Below are 18,573 nucleotides of genomic sequence, written 5' to 3'. Positions count from 1 at the left end.
AAGCGGCGGCTCCGACAGTGGTTCCGGGTCCTTCAGCGCCGGAGGTGCTCAACCGTGAGTCCAACCCCCCTACCAAACGTTGATAAATCAAAATATTCGAGGAACTCACCAAGATGTGCTCAGTACTGGCTCGTTCGGAGGCTTTGGCAGCGGATCCGACTCTGGTTCCGGGCTCGGAGGTGGCTCCTTCAGCGCCGGAGGTGCTAAGCCGTGAGTCAATCCCATCAGAACCTGCTCTTCCAACACCCGAAACTAATCAAGATGTTGTTCTAGTACCGGCTCTTTCGGTGGCTCTGGCTCTGGCTCTGGCTCTGCTGGTGGCTTCGGCAGCGGCTCCGCACCGTAAGTCCTAACTCCTCCTCCTGCGACCAGGTGTCTTCTTAAGTAGCAAGCCAGCTAACTCGCACACAGAAGCGGCTTCCAGACCTTCACCAAGAGCGGTGCCCAGCCTACTGGTCAGGGCTTCAGCGGCATCTTCTAAAGGACACTCTATATTGTCCCTAGGAAAGGGGAAACGACAAGCCGCGGCACACAAGCAAGCACGCAAAGAAAGAAAAGGCATCCGAGTATAAACCTCCGAGCCTGGACGAAAAAAGCAGCGGTTCTCTGCAAAAGGGCCATTCTTGTATCTATTTCTACCTAACGGGGTTTGCCAATCCCAGGCAGCTCATGACGGTGCGACTAGCATTTTCGGGGTGTACATATCCTCAATTAGAATTCTGACCTTGTCAAATTACTTATTCATCGGGGAAAACTCTGTCTCGTGAAGTTCTTGTCGCGGTTTGACCTCCAGCTGCCATCACATATGAGGCCGAAAGTCGATGGTATAATTCTCCTACGTATAATGCTCTTTGTCTTCTATTCACTGACGTGCCTGATTTTCCAGGTCCTTCCTAATCTGATCTCCGTTTTCTTTTCGTTCCGCCTGTTCCAAGCCCAGTTTTGTAGGAAATCCACTACAGCAATGACCAGAATGAGTGTCACGGCTCCCAGCGGTCCTAATATCGCAAGGACCGTCGCACCATACGACGCAGCTTGAAAAGCTTTGCTGCCCTCCAATGTTGTCGTTGATAAGCCCACTTGCATAGCACTCAGTATGAGAGCAAGATAGACTGTTCCCGCAACCACTAAATCCATATTGTCTCGAACAAAGTTTGAATATGAATTCCAGCGCGAAAAATACCCGTAAAACGAAAGGCCGAGGCACCGGTATACAAGATTGAGGCGGCGCAAGCGTAGCTCCCCGTAGATGAAGCGGTCTGCTACTTGAAGCCGAAGTTGCTCACTCGGAACTTGCAGTATCTCGCGCACGAGAACTTTCCACTTCTTCCATGTCAACTCATCTGGGATGATGTGAGCATCCTTGGCGATAAAGAAGTCGCTCTCATGTTGGATCAATGCGATATAAGACAGCAGAAACCCAAGAGCAGAGCTTCTCAATGTCCGAAGAGAGCCGTGACTCAATGCTTGGAGTCGAATAGTATCGTCGCGGTGTTGTTCCCAGAATTGCTGGTGAAGGAGCCATCGCGGCAGAGGCTTGAGAAACATGCGGTCATTTCCCCAAATGAGATGCAAGTCCAAGCGTTCTGTGATGACAACTCTGCGGCCCAGGAGTAGTTGAGCATGTAAAGGCCGAGGAGGCATAGTCTGACCGCATAGCCACAACCATCGTATCACACGATGGAGTCGCTTCAAGTCTAGCTCTTGATTGAAGAACAGATCTTCGGAGCGTGCTATCCGCAACTCGACGTCCTCGACGCGGTAGGATGCGGGGAAGTCATCCAAGATGTCGCCATTGTGGACAACCTTTTCGAGCTGCGAGTCAACTGGTTCCGAAATATACAGGATGTTGGAGAAGAAGGGGGCAGCCTAGGTAATGGTCAGCTTCGGTGTTTCTGGAAATTAATTGACCAAGGCTTGTTACACAGACTTTTTCTGGAATTCCTTGCATTGCAGTGCCAATGGTTACAATGAGTCAGACGAGTCTGCAACCTTATTCTCGTTTCCATTATCTTGTCTCGCTGCACGCTGCAGAGCTTTGAACCGATCGAGGCTCTACTATAATACACGTTGTCTTGCCACAAGTGTGAGAAAAGATGGTGGGTGATGCCAATTGTTATTCCCGCAAAACCTATGACGCGAGTGCCCACGGTGCGAGTTGAGGGTATATTATTTATCAGATTAATAAGGAGCTAGGCTCAAGCAGGCAGCTATAGACAAGGAGACGCATTACGCTATTATCAGCCGCATCCGAAGGCTGAAGAGATTAGTAAATAAGGGAGGAAATACTCATGCAAGTAAGACACACGTAAGCGCTAAAGTAAGTTTTTTGTAATCCAAAGAGAGTTTGCTGTCATAGAATGAACCATTTGCCAGGTCAGTAAGAAGCCCAGCCTGAACAGCAGCAGCTGCGGACACAGAGATTGGTCGATCTACATGAAACCCATCAAATGCCTCTAGGTTTTGATCAGCTGCATGCTTGTTGAAGGGGGAAAGAACTGCACTCAGCCGCATTCTCATAGCCTGTTCACTTATTTCAACTAGATATATTCGCAAATCCTGTCTTGTTCTGCTCTGTTGACCACAAGTTGCTGGATTACACAACTTCACTCAGAGGTGGTCGTGAACATGATGGCGACTTCCTCGAAGAAACCCCCCGCAGAGATCCATGAGTCTCTGGACGTATACAATGACCCTGTAAATGCTACGGTAGAGTAAGTTCCAGAACCTCTCTCGGGATAAAATCTACCTCTCGAACTACTGTCAGGTCATTGACAAGCTATTGCAGCATTGTGGCCGTGCCTGGTCTAGGTGCAAACGCGGTCAAGAGTTGGCAATGGGATAAACCGCCCAGTAAATTCAACTGGATCACCGAGAAGAAGAGTACAGATGGCAAAGACACAAGCGGCTTGTCAAAGGATATCAGAGACATTGGTGGCTTAGCCAAAGACTGTCCAACTGCTCGCGTGCTCCTATATAACTATGCTTCGGCATATCAAGGTGAGTCAACACCACATAGACCCCACTAGTGAATAGCTGAGTATGAACATTGGCCAGGTGCATACCAAATCGAACAATATATGACAAATATCGTCACGATACTTCTTGACCAACTGAAGGCGAAGAGGGAGGTGAGTATCTGTGTGTTTTCAAAGACTTTGGTTAAGCAGACGTTAATTAATCTGGGACATTCGGTAGAAGCATTCACGTCGCCCATTGGTGTTTCTCGGCCACAGCATGGGAGGTCTCGTGGTAGCCAAGGTAGTTTTTCATCCTGAGACGAAATATCCTGGTAATCTGATGCTGACGCCGATTTGAAGGCATTGATAACTGCTGAAACCCAAGGCCAAAAGTACCCTGACATGTATGAAGCTATCTCGGGCTGCCTTTTCTTCGGCACGCCCTTCAATGGGGCTCCAGTTGCCGACATTGCCAAAGAATGGGCGACTATCAACGAGAGACTTGGAAGAGCAATTAACTCCCAGCTGATTACCCTTTTGCAGCCCGGGAACGAGCAACTCAAGGAGTTGAAAGATGATTTTGTTCGCTCTGTGAACAAACTTGGACAGAAAGTCCGAGTGCATTGCTTCTGGGAACAGAAGGACACACACTGGGAGCAACTCATTGCAAAGCTTGCAAGCCAAGAGTTTCCTCCCTCTTCGCTCGGAAAACTCAGTCTAACGGTATGTTGGCAGGCCTCCAAAAGTAAGGAAAAAAGAAAAAGAAATTGATGAAAAGGAAAAAAATCTGATAATTGACCAGGAGTACCGCCGTTTTGTCTCGAGAGAGTCAGCTACACTGCCCGGCATGGACCAGACTGGCATTCCCCGAGCGCACCGAGATCTCGTGCGTTTTGAGTCGGACAAGGATCCAGAATACCAGCTTGTGAAAGCCCCCCTTCGAGATATTGTGAACGCTGCGTTGCGTGTAGCAAAAGCACGTTTCAACGATACACGCCAGCTAGCTATCGATCCTACGAGTTACAGGCGAATCCTTGAAGTTTTGGAAGGGGCGGAGCCTCAACAAAAACTCAGGGTTCTCCGGCAGAAAATGACGTCCGAATCCTGGATCATCAGAGATGGGGAGCCTGAATATGTTGACTGGCTGACGAGCGCGAGTCGAGATAACAACTACTTGTGGATTCATGGACCCGAAGGCAAGGGAAAGAGCAGTGCTGCTGCGGCCATCATCGGTGCGGTCAAAGAGCACATTCGGAAGGTCGAAGAGCGCGGAGATCAGTCACCTCACTTGCTCGCCTACTTCTTCTGTGACAACACGCCTGATTATCACACGGCCGAAGACGTCGTCAAGAGCCTCGTGCGACAGTTGTGTCAACAGCAGGAAGTTCTAGCCACATATGCCACCCAGTTCCTGGAGAAAAAGCTCGATCAGAGAGTGCGGAATAAAGCGAACCTCAGCATCGAAAATCTGTGGCAAAGCTTGGAGGAGATCCTGTCCGAGGGAACCATCGACACAATATACTTCGTCATCAACAACCTGCACGAGCTTGACCAGCAGTCTCCCTCGACAACGAAGCTGTACAATTTCATTCAGGAGGACATTGAACGCACGTCTTCCGGCAATCACAGAAAAGTCTGGACGAAGTGGCTCATCACCAGCCGAAGTTACAAGGTCATGCAAGATGCATTGGGTTCGAAGATTCGTGCTATCGACCTTGATGATCCGAAGTACGGCAATAAGCAGCAACGAGAGCTACAGAAATATGCAGTAAGTATCTCGTTCTATACAAAAATTTCCCCTTTCCAGTCAATGTTGCAAGCATCGTCCGGTGTTCAAAAATACAAATACGTATACTCTGTAGAGTTCTAACCAAGAGTTGTTCTAGTGGACGAAGGCCGAAGATTTGCAGAAGAAAAAAGGGTACACTATGGCCATGACATACCTCACTGGGAGTGTCATTGGCAACCGGGCAGACCACACCAAATGGATTGACGTTGCTGTCGTCCAGCTTGCTGCGTTACCTGCTGAGTCGAGCGAAATCAAGGTGCAACGAATACTTGAACATGTGCCTCAGAACTTCGAGTCTCTTTTGGACGATGCTTGGTTCTCGATTCTGAAGCGAGACGATGAAGATATGGAAAACATCAGAGAACTCCTTCGTGCACTCGTACTCACTTACGAAGATCCTCGAGAGAACGAACTGCTGGTTCTAGCAGGTCTCTCAATACACGACGAAGAATGCAAAGCCGATCTTCAGAAGCTAATCAACAAGTGCCAGCCCTTGGTCACTACCCGTGTTTCTGGGGACGATACTTTCATTGGCTTTGTCAACGTGGACGTCAAAAAGCACCTCCTGGAGCATTCACGACAATTGCTCGATATTGGTGACGAGTGGATCAAGTGGCAGCACGGAAAGATGTCTCTTCGATGTTTCTCGCACATCATGGATGCGATAGGAAAGAGTGTGCAGGAACCGGAGCCAACAAATCCAGAAACAGACGAGGAAATCGAAGAGAAGCAAACCAATGACAATGCCCCAGGACTACACCCGAAGTCCACGCCTATCGTGGACTCTGACTCGGCCAATGATGAGTCTGATGATAAAGACGAGTTTAAGACGATTCAAGACGCAGACGCCACTCTAGAAGGTGATGAGTCGGCTGCGCCAGCTGATGTCAAAGAGTGTGGACCCCATATTGCTCTGGACTACGCAACCAGGTACTGGCTTCACCATGCGAGTGATGCCTCACTGGATATTGCCGAGATTATCAGTCGGAACAAATTATTCTGGGCCGCTGAATCAGCAGTACGGCTGCGCTGGATCCAGGAATATGAGGACCTGACCAAATCCTTGAGCAGCTTCGACTTTTCGACGTGGAAGGCGTTGCACGTTGCTGCGGCCATCGGCTTCCCACACCTGGTGACGGCGCTTCTGAAAGAGGGATATGAGAAGGGAGTTCATGAATATGACTCTCTTTTCAATAAGCCAGTAAGCTAATTGTGGCTTTCTCAAGTCTTTGGCCATCTAGGTCTTCCTTTTTGATTAATTAACCATTTCATAGCTTCATCTTGCCGCTTTCTACGGGAACATTGAAATCGTTGAAGAATTACTCATCGCAGGGTCACCCGTTGACGACATGGGACACTCTGGCCGGAACGCAGGTCCCCTGGCGATGGCGGCTTATAACGGCCAGACAGCAGTGATGAGTAAGCTTATCACGGACTGGAAGGCCAATATCAACGCGATTGATGATCAGACGGGCCCTATCCTGAATGCCGCCATTCTCTCCGGAAACACGGATGCGGTCAATCTCCTGCTCCAGCATGGGGTGAGAATTAACTACGCCTGGGATGAAGTAGAGGTTGCGCCTCTGGCGATGTCGGCCTACCACTCGGACTTGAAAATGTTCTGCGCAATTCTCGACGCAACCGAGAGCAAGTTGACTTCACAGGAATTTGACAAGGCCATGATCTGGGCGTCAGCCGCGGGGAACTTGGAGGTCTTGCGAAAGCTTCTAACTTTCGAGCATGAACATGTTGCATATCAAGACAGTCTGGAGAACGCCACTGAGCAGGCAAACTGGGAAGTCTGCCTCTTGATCCTGAGACACCATCCAGCGCATGGGCTCGGCTGCACGGATCTCTTCACGCGTGCTGCGACTGGCACAGAGACCTTGATCGAAGTCCTACAAGCCTGCTGGGATAATAGTGATGGCGGGATTCCTCAAGATGTTCTGGATAAGTGTCTGTACGAAGCAACAGACAAAGAGAAGGAGTCAACAGTTGAGTTTCTGCTCAGGCTTGGATCCAACCCGAATGCAATTGGAGATGAGTAAGTCACTTTGCTACACTCCTTCATTTCATCATGATACTGACTCGACACAGATTCGGTAACGCCCTGACCGCATCCGCCAATGATGGAACCGTTCGCATAACATCGCTGCTGCTCAAAGCTGGCGCCGATGTGAACTCTCTTGACGGCTATGCACTCCAGCAGGCTTCTTCACAGGGCCACCTCGAAGTGGTCAAGATGCTTCTCTCTGCAGGGGCTGATGTCAATGAAGTCAACGAGCGCCATGAGTCCCGTACAGCCTTGCAAGCTGCCTGCGACTCTGGCCATTCGGAGGTCACCAAGCATTTACTCCAGAGCGGTGCCAATCCAAATCTTGGTGGCGGAGATTATACGAGACCAATCTTTAGTGCCATATACTTCGACAGTACTAAGGTTCTTGACGAACTGTTGGGAGCGCCTGATTTGGAGCTCGATGTGATCGGCGGACCGCTCAACTCGACACCTCTGGTAGCAGCTGCATTCTACCTACCCGCCGACCGAATGGCCTTGCTCATTGACCGTGGTGCAACAATTGACTTTGCCGATGGAGATGGGGATACTGCTTTGCTGATGTCGTTGTCTGTCGGCGATGCAGATTGTGTGAGGCTTCTACTCGAGAGAGGTGCGGATCTCTTGAAGGTCTCTCAGAGTGGCAAGACAGCGCTGCAGATGGCTGCCGAGAACGGGAATGACGATTGTGTCAACCTGGTTCTTGCAAGAGCTGATTTCATCCTCCGAGGCCTGCAGAAGGCGGTGGAGGAAGGGGACGAACGCATCCAACATGTGGTCATGAGCGAGAAGGCGGGGCGAAAAGAAGCCATGGAGAGGGAGGCCGCAGAAGCAAAGGCAAAAGAAGATGAGGAGGCTGCGTCAGAATCCGACTCCGAAAGCGCCGGCTCGGAGGAAGGCTCTGAACACGGCGACATCACAACGACTGCTTCCGGACGAGACCGTGATGGAAACCTTGTGCCGAACGGGCGGGACGCGGAGATTAAGGCGCCAGCAGGTGATGAAGTGGTCGATGGTCGTGAACCAGAGCTGACTGGCTATCTGACGCCGACCAGCGTGATTGGTGAAGACGGAATACCAGAAGGTAGTGTCGAAGAGAAAGAAGAAGAGAAAGAGCAAGAGGAAGAAGAAGAGATAGAGCAAGAGGCGGAAGAAGAAGAAAATCATGAAGAAGAAGGAGAGGAAGAGGAAGAGGAAGGACAAGAAGAAGTGGAGCAAGAAGACGAAGACCAAGAAGAGGGAGAGGAGGAGGAAGAAGAAGAGGAGGAGTAGGAGTAGGAGGAGTAAGGTTAGGAAGTGGATCAGCAAGAAGAGGAAACCAAGAGACAAATGGTGTAGTAGAGCGATGTGTAATTAATGTTGGAGTTCGAGCACCAGTGGACGAGTTTCAAGGTGATTTGCGACCGTCAGGTTGTTTGAACGGCCTGGCCAAAGTGTGCCAAGAACTACAGAGCCCCGCCTACCGTCAAGCATGCCTTTAGGAATGAGATTCTGGTGATTGCACAACCTGGAAAGAACATATGTGCTGATATAGATCGTCGGAGATATTGAGGATGTGTGTTGCTATCAACAGCAACCTTAGCAGTGGGGTGGCACCTCAGCAACTGGAGCGCCTAGGACAATTGCATACATGAGTACTTGGTATGATGAAATTCGTACAGACTGGTGACACGGGCAGATCATTTCATATTTATTAGTTTCGCCTTAAGCAGGAATGTTTTTGACCACATTTTGGCAAACTTCAAACAAAACATTACCAAGTCAAGGTCGTTTTACAGCAATGTGCTTTGAACTAGAAACCCACGTAATCATGCGTGACAGCTTATGCCACTACCCGCTACGAAATCGTTCGCCACTTCAAAGAGAAGAGCACTTTTACAATTTCCTAGAAAGGAGGTTCCAAATTGTCCTACTTCAATCTCTCAAAGAAAGACGTTTGACCTTTCTTGGGCTGAGACAGAGAACCTTTCAAGAGTGCTGCACTCAGCAGCGAATCACGGACGTCATCGCAGACGGCAAGCCGCGCTGGTTCATTCATCCCTGAGAAAACACAGCATAGCAAATTCTGCAATATCTTGCACAAGCTATCTTTACAAGCAGAACCCAAACGACAACCCACTCAAGCATTATTAGACAACCTTCTTCTGATTACTGGTGATAGGATCTTGTCTCTCCTGTCTCGTCGCAATGCTGGACTAAGCCTTCTACCAAAACGGCAACGCTCTGCTCCAGAGCGGGTCGACACTCAACCTCACCACACCAAGGCAAGACCATGCGCTCAGTCGGTCTCAAATGGCTGCTCTTGGCCGACATCCACTTCAAGCACCAGGACCTAGATCGCATCACCAAGACTGCAGAGTGGATCGCGTCTGTGGCAGCTCAGCGCCGTGTTCACCGCGTTGTGGTCTGTGGCGACCTGCTCACCACCCGCACCAGCCAGCCCACACACGTCCTCTCGGCCTGTTATCGCTTCCTGGGCTCGCTCGTGCACGAAGCACAGGTGCCCCACGTGCACGTTGTGCTGGGCAACCATGACCTAGCCTACCGCCGCGACAATCTGCGCGCCACCACCGCCCTCGACGCGCTGCGCCTGGCCGCGCCTGCGGTGCAGCTGCATTGGGATGTCGGTCAGCACGTGTGGGATGGCCGCCGCGTCTTGACGCTCCCATTTCGCGAAGACCAGTCAGAGCTGACTGACGCTGTCGCCGCCTTGCGTGACGAGGACGCTGCCGAGACAGTTGCTTTTGCCCATCTGGCTGTTCACAGAGCCATCACCCAGCGCCATGTCGTCAGGCCCAGCTCGGATGCCACCAGTCGTAGGACTGGGTCTGTTGCGTACCACGGGCTGATAGGGCCAGGCTACTTCTCTCGCCTGGCCAGGACGTTCACAGGACATTTCCACTCGCACCAGTCCATCTTGCAGCAGCCGTGGTCGGCATTCAACTCCCGTGGTGGGCGGTCAGACGAGGTCGTGGAGGAGGCAGCCCGCCTGCGTGGGAGCGTTACATACGTGGGATCGCCGCTGCAGTTGACCTGGGCGGATCTGTGGGATGAGCAGCGGGGCGTCGTCCTGCTGGACCCTCAGACACTGGATCATGAGCTCATTGTGAATCCTCATGCCGTAGGATACGTGACTGTCGGCGTGGAGGAGGTTCTGGGTGGTGAGGCTGACCCGGAGCTGATCCGTAGCAGACACGTCATGTTGTTAGGTGATCTCACACGATTCAAGTATGCCGCTGCGAGAGACAAGCTTATCACTCTCGGGGCTCGCGGCATCAGAAGCTGGAGTCCGATCGCGCCCCGATTTCAGGGCACGGTCGTGGCACATGGGCTGGGTGCGTCAACGCCTGCCAGTGATGCCTCGATTCAAAAGCCAAACCTTGCGTTGGAGAACGATATGGATCAAGCCAACGAACGAACCTCGATAGACACGTTTGGTCAGGCATTACAGGCTCATGAGCCGCCTCAGCCGGAGCAGCTTGATCTTCGCGAGCAACTGACAAGATATGTGGATGCCCTCGATCTGGACCAATCGCTTGAGAAGTCTCGAGAGTTGCTCGTCCAGATAGGCCAAAGACTATTAGAGGCTGCAGCTAGCGAACAAGCCGAAGAGGAGAGCCAGACACTTGGAGGTGGCGAGCCCCAGGCTCTTGATTATAAGGACATAACCCCACCTCGAAATGTGGATGTAACTGACCCAGCCACCGCCGCTCGAGTGAGGCCATCGTCACCAAGTCCGACCTTCCGCTCTCCAACTGTCTTCAATGCCCAACCTCGCTCGCTAAGCATCACAAATTTCCTCGGAGTACAATCCACAATCCACCTCGACTTCGGTACAGACGTCAAACGAGGCGTCACATTCCTCGTGGGCGAGAACGGCTCTGGAAAGAGCACCCTCGTCGAGGCCATCGTTTGGTGCCAGTTTGGAAAATGCCTGCGCGCCGGAATCGGTGCCGGCGATGTGGTCAACGACAAGGTCAAAAAAGACTGCAGCGTGCGCATGGTCTTTGACAACGGCTACGCCATCACCAGGTTCCGCAAGCACAAGGAATACGGCAACAGGATCATCGTCGAGCGGGACGGAAAAGTGCTGCCCGAGTTCGAGAAGTCGGATGTCCGGAGCACGCAGGCGGCCATCGACGAGTTGCTGGGCATCAACTACACCACATTTGTTAGGACTATCGTGCTGGGCCATGAGAGTGCCACGAGCTTCCTGAGCTCAACACCCTCACAGCGCAGAGACCTGATCATGTCCGTACTCGGGCTGGAAATTCTAGACCGCTGCGGTACCACTACCAGGCGCCTTTTGCGCAGGATGGGGGAGGATGAGGCTCACCTGGCGTCTAGAGTGGCTGGACTGGAGCAGACGATGGACCACGTGCAGGGGCGCATCATGCAGCTGGTCCAGACGAAGGACAAACTACAAACAGAGCTCGCGCACATCGACCAGGAGAGGCAGGAGGCCCTCAAAGACGTCGAGGAAACGATCGGACTCGGCACCAAGGGCGATGACGATGCTTCAGTTCAGTCTAAGCGGCTGGACGAGCAGATGTCGACCACAGAACAACAGGTGGAGACTCTCCTGCACTACACTAAGCTTGCAGATATTCGAGGTGCCTTTGACGAAGCCACGTCGGCAGTTCAGAGCAGGCGGCTTGCTGTGCATCAGCATATTGCAGACCTAGAGGACAAGTACTCGTCGCTGTTCTCGAACAAGCCTGTGGTAGATACACAGGATTCCGAGAGACCAGAAAAACACACCGGTGCGATGCTCCGCTGGGTACTGACGTATCTCTCACGGATGCATCACATTTTTCAGTCCATAGACGCCGGCTTACAATCATCCTCTCTACCACGTTGGTCGCCTCGGATGCTGTGGCAACGTATTGCGGCGTGCTCTGCGAAAGTATCGTCAATATTCTTGCAACGAGTCTTGGCTGTGCTTGGCCATTTGACTGGTGGTGCGCACGCGCAGGAAGAGGAAGATTCAAGGGCCAGAAGGAAACAAGAAGTGCTGTATGCCCACAAGGTATCTTTGGAAGACGTCGGCGAGAGAATCGCAGAGCAGCGAAGGCAACTATCCCGTCTTGAAGACCTTGGGGCAGAGCAGCATATCACACAAAAGATAGCTACTGAGAGGGATATGTCGGAACAGGACGTACGGGATAGCCTCGAGAAGGTCTCTGCAGACAAGGCCAAGGCATATTCCGCACAGCTGAATGCAGCCCTTAGGACATTAGCGGACCTACAGGGCCAGAGAAAACTTCACGCAGCCAAGCAGGCCCGGCTCGGAGAACTCCAGGCCGCCACGCGGGCCAGCTGTGAAAAACTAGCCATGATTGAAGAGGTCATCGACACGGAGACAGCAGCAAGGGAGAACCTCAAGACAGAATGCGCCACCCTCGCAAAGGAACGGGCAAGCCTGGCCGCAGACCGCGAGCTCCTCGACTTTTGGGCCTCAGCGCTCGCGCAAAAGGCCCGGCGCGTTTCCTCGTCATCGTCATCCTCTTCAGCCACCACGTCGTTCTACACTTTCAGGGAATTCATTTTGGAGAAATCCCTGAAAGAACTCAACACCGCCATCACGCATATCCTCACGATCCTATTCGAGAATAGCCGGCATGCCACTGCACTGACAACGGGAATGCTGCGCTCTCTCTTCGTCGGCGATGACGAGGACAATCACGAGACTGAAAAGGAGGGTGCTGGGCAGAACCAGAACAACGCTGCTGGAGCAGTCGCCCTCGACAGCTCCCTCTCTGTCGACAACCGCCTGTCCTACGGCAAGCGAAGCGGCGGCGAGCGCAAGCGTATCGACCTCGCCCTCTTCTTTGCGCTGCTGCACGTCGGCCACACGCGGTCTCCGCACCGTGCCCACTACATGCTCGTCGATGAGGTGTTTGACAGCCTCGATGCTGCAGGGCAGGCGGCTGTGGTCAGGTGGTGTGACTATATGGCGGATGCGAGGGTCGCATATATTGTTGTCATCACGCACAGCGAGCATCTGGTATCGCAGGGGGCTGGGGCTGGTGGGGATGAAGGGATTGAGCAGGAGAGTGGTGCTGGCATGGCAGTTTTGTCTGCTAAGATGGGGGCGGATGGCGTTGAGTTGGACATGGATGGGAGGAGGGTTGGGGGGCCACTTACACTGTGATCAAAAGTTTTTCGATCACCATTAGCCAATAGAAATGGCGTTCTTGGGTTGTTTTGTAGATAATGGATGTATCTCTACATTTTCACTTGATTTCTGCATATTACTTGATACTTAGCGGCATGAGGCTCGGTATTCTCGTCGGATGTAAACACATGCTATTTCCTGTGATCTTCTGGACCAACGAAGAATTTCACAACCAACTCATATAAAGTCTTCAGATCTATACAGAGTTAGAAACATAGGCCTCAAGACTTTGTTTATTCGGTTTGGCTTCCATTAGCAGGCCATGAGCTCGATTTCTACCCTGCAGCTCTCAATAACATACAACCCCCCAACACAACATACTACAGAACGTATCTGAAGCAAGGATTCTCAAAGTCCGTCATGTCTGCCGCGTCATAGGACGAGGGATCTTGTACCTCTCCAGCTGCCAACGCCGCCGCCGCGGCCTCGTCCCTCTTCTTGTTTCTCCGGCTTAGCAGTGCCCGAATAGCCATCGCGGCACAGACCTGTGCCACGGCACAAGCCAGAATCACTTTGCAACCGGTGGGATATGTCGGTGACTCTTGCTCGAGGAAGGCATGCGGCCCACTAAGAATGAAACGAGGACCACGGTCAGTACTGTAGAAAATTGTGGTAACAGGGTGGGTCTTGCATGGAACATCACTCACATAATGTTGCCAGCGCAGTAGGCAAGAAAGACAAGAGCCGAGCCGGTCGTACGCTTGGTATATCCACCCAGATTCGTCGCAGGCATCTGCAGGGCAAGCACCAGTGAAGCCACGTACGAGCCACAGATGTAGTACCCGAGAAGCACCCCGATCTTGTTATCATAGTCCGTCCGGGCCAGCCAGCCCATCAGGGAGGTACCAATGATTGTAGGAACGTTATAGGTGGCCATGACGATCGTCCGTGCGTTCTTGAAGCGCGAGGCGACGTAGGTGCCGGACAAAATCCACACCACCTGGAACGCACCCTGTGGGATGCCCAACGCGGTGGTCTTGAGACTTCCGTTTACCAACCCTTTGATGATCAATTTCCCAAAGGATGCGTACCCGCCATTCACGACTTCATTCAGCAGAACGAAAAGGAACAAAAGCCAGACTTGAGGATCTGTCAGAGCCTCGCGGACCTGGGTCCATTTGATGGTCTTGTTGAGGATACCGGTGTGGGCCAGACGGCCACGGGCGATCAGCAGCGCCTTCTCTTCGAGTGAGAACCGCTTAGCCGATAGAATGCTGTCTGGAAGGAAGAAAAACAGAAGGGCACCCCAGCAGACAGTGATTCCGCCGCAGAGGAGGAAGATGGCCTTCCAGACGGGGAAGCTGGAAAGTTGCCCGATGCCGTAGGTGAGGATACCGCCGATCATAGAGCCCACGCCGTTGCAACAGTAGAAGACTCCCGCACGGAATGGTTGTTCTTGTCGAGTATACCTATATAGTCGAATCAGCTGGGGTGACAAGCCTCAGAAGTTTGGTTGCCCACCACAACCCCGACTTACCACATGGCCACGATCAGCATAAAGCAAGTCGTGATAGGTGCCTCAAAAATTCCCAAGAAGAAACGGCAGGCGGCAAGCCCACCAAAGTTGGAACACGCGGCGGTGATCATAAGGATCGCGCCCCAGACCATGACGCAGCACCCTACGATCTTGGCCATGAGGGTCTTTTGCACAAGCCACATCCAAGGGTATTCTGCAAAGAGATAGGCGAAGTAGAAGATGGACGTGAACCAGCCATACTGATCCAAGGAGATGCCGGTGCCGGTCAGAAGATCGAAGACGGCCGCGTAGGACATGGCCTGCTTGTCGATGTACTGGAGGACATAGGTGCCGGCCAGCAGCGGCAGGATGACGAGATCGATCTTGCGGACCAGGCGCTTGTTGAGGCTCGCGTCGGCCAGGAGCTCAGCCAGGTAGTCATCGTGGAAGTTATGCTCTCGGAGAAACACCTCGCCGGCGTCTAAATTGACAATCTCGCCGGCCGTGACGGACTTGACTCGGGAGATGGAGACATCGTCGTCGGCAATAGTCTTCTTGTCGGCGGGAAGCTGCTCCAGCTTGAGATCCGCGTCCTGCGAGGCCATGCTGCTACTGCTTTTGTTGGTGTTGAGATGTTTTGGTCTTGAACTGCAAGATAGCAACAACAACAACACGAAACCCCTCACAGCAGCAGCAGCAGCAGGAGATATGGCCTTCTCATTATACTACAATGGTTATTACTGCGTACTATAGGAGTAGAACTGCCTGTGGAGCCAGAGATTACTATCAAGATGACCAAGCGTGTTATCAATGTAGTGTTGCCGCCTTGAATCAGGCGTGGGTCTTTGACCAAGCTGATTGTTTATCTGCCAAGCACTCCAACAGTTATTGATATAAGAATCAATCAACAAGACTTAAGGGTTAGTGGCAGCGGTTCCGATCGGCTAGTAGAGAAAGCAGCTACGGGAGGATACCGATCGGCAACAAGCTTATGGATCCAGGGACGAGGGGGGCGGGGGCATTGTGAGGTTACACGCTGCTTGTGCGATAACCGACTCAAGGTAGTAGAAGTATTTGTGCTTCTCGGGCCTTATTTCTGCTTTCCTTTTTTTGTTGGGTACCCTGCTTATGATTCGATGTGCAATGAAGAAGCAGGCCTCCTGTTGGGATGCCGAGTGTCTTGTCTGGGTCTCGAGGTAATGGTGTGTTGTTGAGTCGTAACAATCTATTGGCAATATGCCAATTGTTGTGTATAGGCTCAACCATGCCCATGGCCGTGATATTCAGTGGCACTCTCGCCGGGAGAGAAAACTGATTTATAACATAGGATCAATGGTAGTTTTTGTGTTAATGTGTCCCATAACTTATTTGTATAGGAAATAGATTTATGAGCGAAAACATACGAGGTGGTAGGATGGCGTGCATGGGTTTCAGGGCTGTTTATCTACGTCTTTATTTCGAACGAATGAGTGAGGAGGAGGAATGGAGCAGTGGATCCAACACTCCGGTTCCTCTACCCGGTCCACGGTTGTCTTGTCTAAGTGCCGGCTGTGGTTCCCGGGCCCATGTCCGACCTCGCACGACACTCTGGCACGGAATTGCATACACACGTTCTTAGTAATACTGCGATGGACTCTTTCTGGGTGTATGAACATTAATGGAAGCCCACATAGTATGTATTCACTCTTCTCATCAGGACGAACGAACGAGCACGCACTGACGTATACACAGACACACAGTTTTCATCACCCTTCAAAGAGAACAGAGATCAATCATGGTGTTGCAAGTGGACTCTAGTCGCCCCATTGTGGTGCTGCCTCAACACGGCAAGGTCATTGGCATCTCGCTACCCAAGGAACCTCTTCGCCCTCGAAGCGTGGAAGCATTCCTCGGCATTCCTTATGCCATCCCTCCTGTGGGAGACAGACGGTTCCGGCCAACCCAGCTATTACCGCCCTCTCCAGATAGCGTCACCGACGCGTCCAAGTTTGGCCCGGCCGCGCCAGGCAAGCAGCTGATCCCAGGCGGGCCCAAGCTGGTCTACAGTGAGGACTGCCTCACGGTCAACGTCTTTCGTCAGGCCGGTAGTGTCTCCTCTGGCGATGACAAATTGCTGCCTGTCGCCCTGTACGTACACGGCGGCGCCTTCAACCGCGGAACATCCTGCCAGCACAACACAAGCTCCATGGTGGCCTGGTCAGAGGAGCCGTTTGTGGCTGTCTCATTCAATTACCGAATTGGCGCGCTGGGTTTTCTGCCGAGCGGGCTGAGCGCCAAAGAGGGTGTACTCAATCTGGGGTTAAAAGACCAGGCTCTGCTGTTTGAGTGGGTTCAGGAGAACATCAAGGCATTTGGCGGTGATCCAGACAATGTGACACTGTTTGGTCTCTCTGCTGGTGCGCACTCGGTATGTTCTATGTTTCTTTTCTTCGATCTCAATTCCTATTCATTCATTCTCCTGTATAAGCTCACCCTTTAGCAAAGATATGCTGATTCAAAATTTGGACGGAATATTAGATTGGACATCATCTCATGCACTTCAAGGAGGGTGTGAAGCCTCTGTTCAACCGGGTCATTATAGAGTCTGGGGCGTCAACGTCGAGGGCAGTCCGTCCTTATGACGCCCCCGTTCATGAGACACAGTTCAAGGACTTTTTATCTGCAGTAGGCGTCCCTGCCGACCTGCCCGAGGACGAGATCTTCTCGTTCCTCAGATCCCTGCCCAGCGAGGTGGTCCAGGACGCTCAGATCTCCGTTTTCGACAAGTACAATCCCAGCCTACAATGGGCATTCCAGCCCGTCATTGACGGCGAGGTGATCCCGTGCCCGCCCCTTGACACGTGGCGCCAGGGTAAATGGCACAAGGTTCCCATTATGACGGGCTTCCAGAGGAACGAGGGCTCTCTGTACGTGGATAAAGCGATGAGCCAGTCCCACGAGTTTGTGGATTTCTTTCGCACGCTGCTCCCGCTGCTATCGGAGGAGGACCTGCAGACCATCGACGCCCTCTATCCGGACCCTGCCACCGTGCCAGACTCCCCATACAAGGAGGAGAGGGATGGCGTAGGGGCACAGTATAAGCGCATCGAGGCGGCCTACGGGCATTATGCCTATGTCGCTCCTGTGAGACAGACGGCTGAGTGGGCGGCTGACGATGTACCCGTCTTTCTGTACCAGTGGGCAGCCATCTCGACCGTCCTAAACGGAGCGCAGCATGGAGACAACATGCGATATGAGGTGTGTGATCCCAAAGTCATGGGCATCTCGGAGAACCAGGCACAATTGGCACGGACGATCAACTCGTATGTGACCAACTTTATCACCAAGGGAGACCCCAATGCCGGAAGTGGTGATGATACAATTTCTAAGCCAGTCTGGCATAGATATCACAAGGAGGCGCCCAAGGCATTGGTGTTTGGCCTGGGCAATAAGGAGCTGATAGGAGGCGATCTGGGCAAGGCAGCGACCTGCGCGGAGGACTCGTGGGGCAGAAAAGAGAGCGAGTTCTGGTGGAGTAAGACCGATTTGTCACAGCAATAAGTACATAATAATAGTTGTCAAGCAGAATAAATGGATACTCCAACCATACATGATACCGCGCCCACAATAGACACTGAGTCAGTACATCATAGTACTGTTGCTCCCATGATCATTCCCAGAACCTTCAACACGAGTCAAACGATAAGGGTGGGGATTCTCTTTTTTTCTTTGGTCTTGCTTTGCAATAGCCGGTCTCGGGACTGGGTCGTTTGTGATTCTGTTTGTTTGGCCCCTCACACATCCCCCCTCCTTTTCTTGCGATAGGCATGCTAGGAATTATACGGGATATTGCGGCTCTTTCAATGGTTCGACGAAAATGTCGGGTCATTCTGTCAAGATAGTGAGTAAAAGGGCTTGGTTTTACGTGGGGTTCGGCTTGGCCTGTAGCTAGTATACTAAATTCCCACCAACGTTCCCGGCGTCGGCTTGGGGCTCTTCTTATGCCGGCCTTTGTCTGTTGCCCTTTTTTTTTTTGTCTCCACGGCCAGTTTGCACGCCGATGCTACCCATGCCGATGCCGGATGAACGACGAACACATTTAGAGTCCGTAGGCACTACGTAATTTGTGAATTATATACCAAGAGCGAGAAAGTGTTC

The 18,573-nt window shown here is 52.1% G+C and overlaps 5 protein-coding genes across 5 annotated transcripts; 3 read left to right on the top strand and 2 right to left on the bottom strand.

The window, feature by feature from the left end:
• Positions 1–807: 807 nt before the first annotated feature.
• Positions 808–1,951, bottom strand: M406DRAFT_346445 (uncharacterized protein; the record flags this gene model as incomplete). The annotated part of the gene is made up of 2 exons (XM_040922190.1): positions 808–1,806; positions 1,931–1,951. 2 exons carry the CDS (start codon positions 1,949–1,951, stop codon positions 859–861), a joined length of 969 nt encoding a protein of 322 aa, XP_040775126.1. The 3' UTR covers positions 808–858.
• Positions 1,952–2,765: 814 nt separating this feature from the next.
• Positions 2,766–6,281, top strand: M406DRAFT_277649 (uncharacterized protein; the record flags this gene model as incomplete). The annotated part of the gene is made up of 9 exons (XM_040918324.1): positions 2,766–2,883; positions 2,929–3,000; positions 3,058–3,131; positions 3,199–3,261; positions 3,321–3,683; positions 3,766–4,728; positions 4,847–5,423; positions 5,568–5,950; positions 6,024–6,281. Coding segments are annotated over exons 3-9 (2,658 nt in total), but the record flags the coding sequence as incomplete, so codon positions are not given.
• Positions 6,282–9,074: 2,793 nt separating this feature from the next.
• M406DRAFT_339845 (P-loop containing nucleoside triphosphate hydrolase protein) lies at positions 9,075–12,956 on the top strand (the record flags this gene model as incomplete). Its single annotated transcript, XM_040921492.1, has 5 exons — positions 9,075–11,372; positions 11,538–11,708; positions 11,832–11,981; positions 12,060–12,809; positions 12,855–12,956. 5 exons carry the CDS (start codon positions 9,075–9,077, stop codon positions 12,954–12,956), a joined length of 3,471 nt encoding a protein of 1,156 aa, XP_040775124.1.
• A 344-nt stretch (positions 12,957–13,300) lies between these two features.
• On the bottom strand, positions 13,301–15,041 carry M406DRAFT_259533 (MFS general substrate transporter; the record flags this gene model as incomplete). Its single annotated transcript, XM_040917301.1, has 3 exons — positions 13,301–13,547; positions 13,628–14,389; positions 14,458–15,041. The coding sequence occupies 3 exons, from the start codon at positions 15,039–15,041 to the stop codon at positions 13,301–13,303; spliced, it is 1,593 nt and encodes a 530-aa protein (XP_040775123.1).
• Positions 15,042–16,093: 1,052 nt separating this feature from the next.
• On the top strand, positions 16,094–17,976 carry M406DRAFT_339843 (alpha/beta-hydrolase; the record flags this gene model as incomplete). Its single annotated transcript, XM_040921491.1, has 3 exons — positions 16,094–16,108; positions 16,292–16,843; positions 16,954–17,976. The coding sequence occupies 3 exons, from the start codon at positions 16,094–16,096 to the stop codon at positions 17,974–17,976; spliced, it is 1,590 nt and encodes a 529-aa protein (XP_040775122.1).
• Positions 17,977–18,573: the final 597 nt, after the last annotated feature.

This window comes from Cryphonectria parasitica, assembly GCF_011745365.1.
Source record: "Cryphonectria parasitica EP155 unplaced genomic scaffold M406scaffold_5, whole genome shotgun sequence".
Taxonomy (NCBI): Eukaryota; Fungi; Ascomycota; class Sordariomycetes; order Diaporthales; family Cryphonectriaceae; genus Cryphonectria; species Cryphonectria parasitica.
Note: the sequence above shows the minus strand (reverse complement) of the source record. Positions and strands in the feature narration are given on the sequence as shown.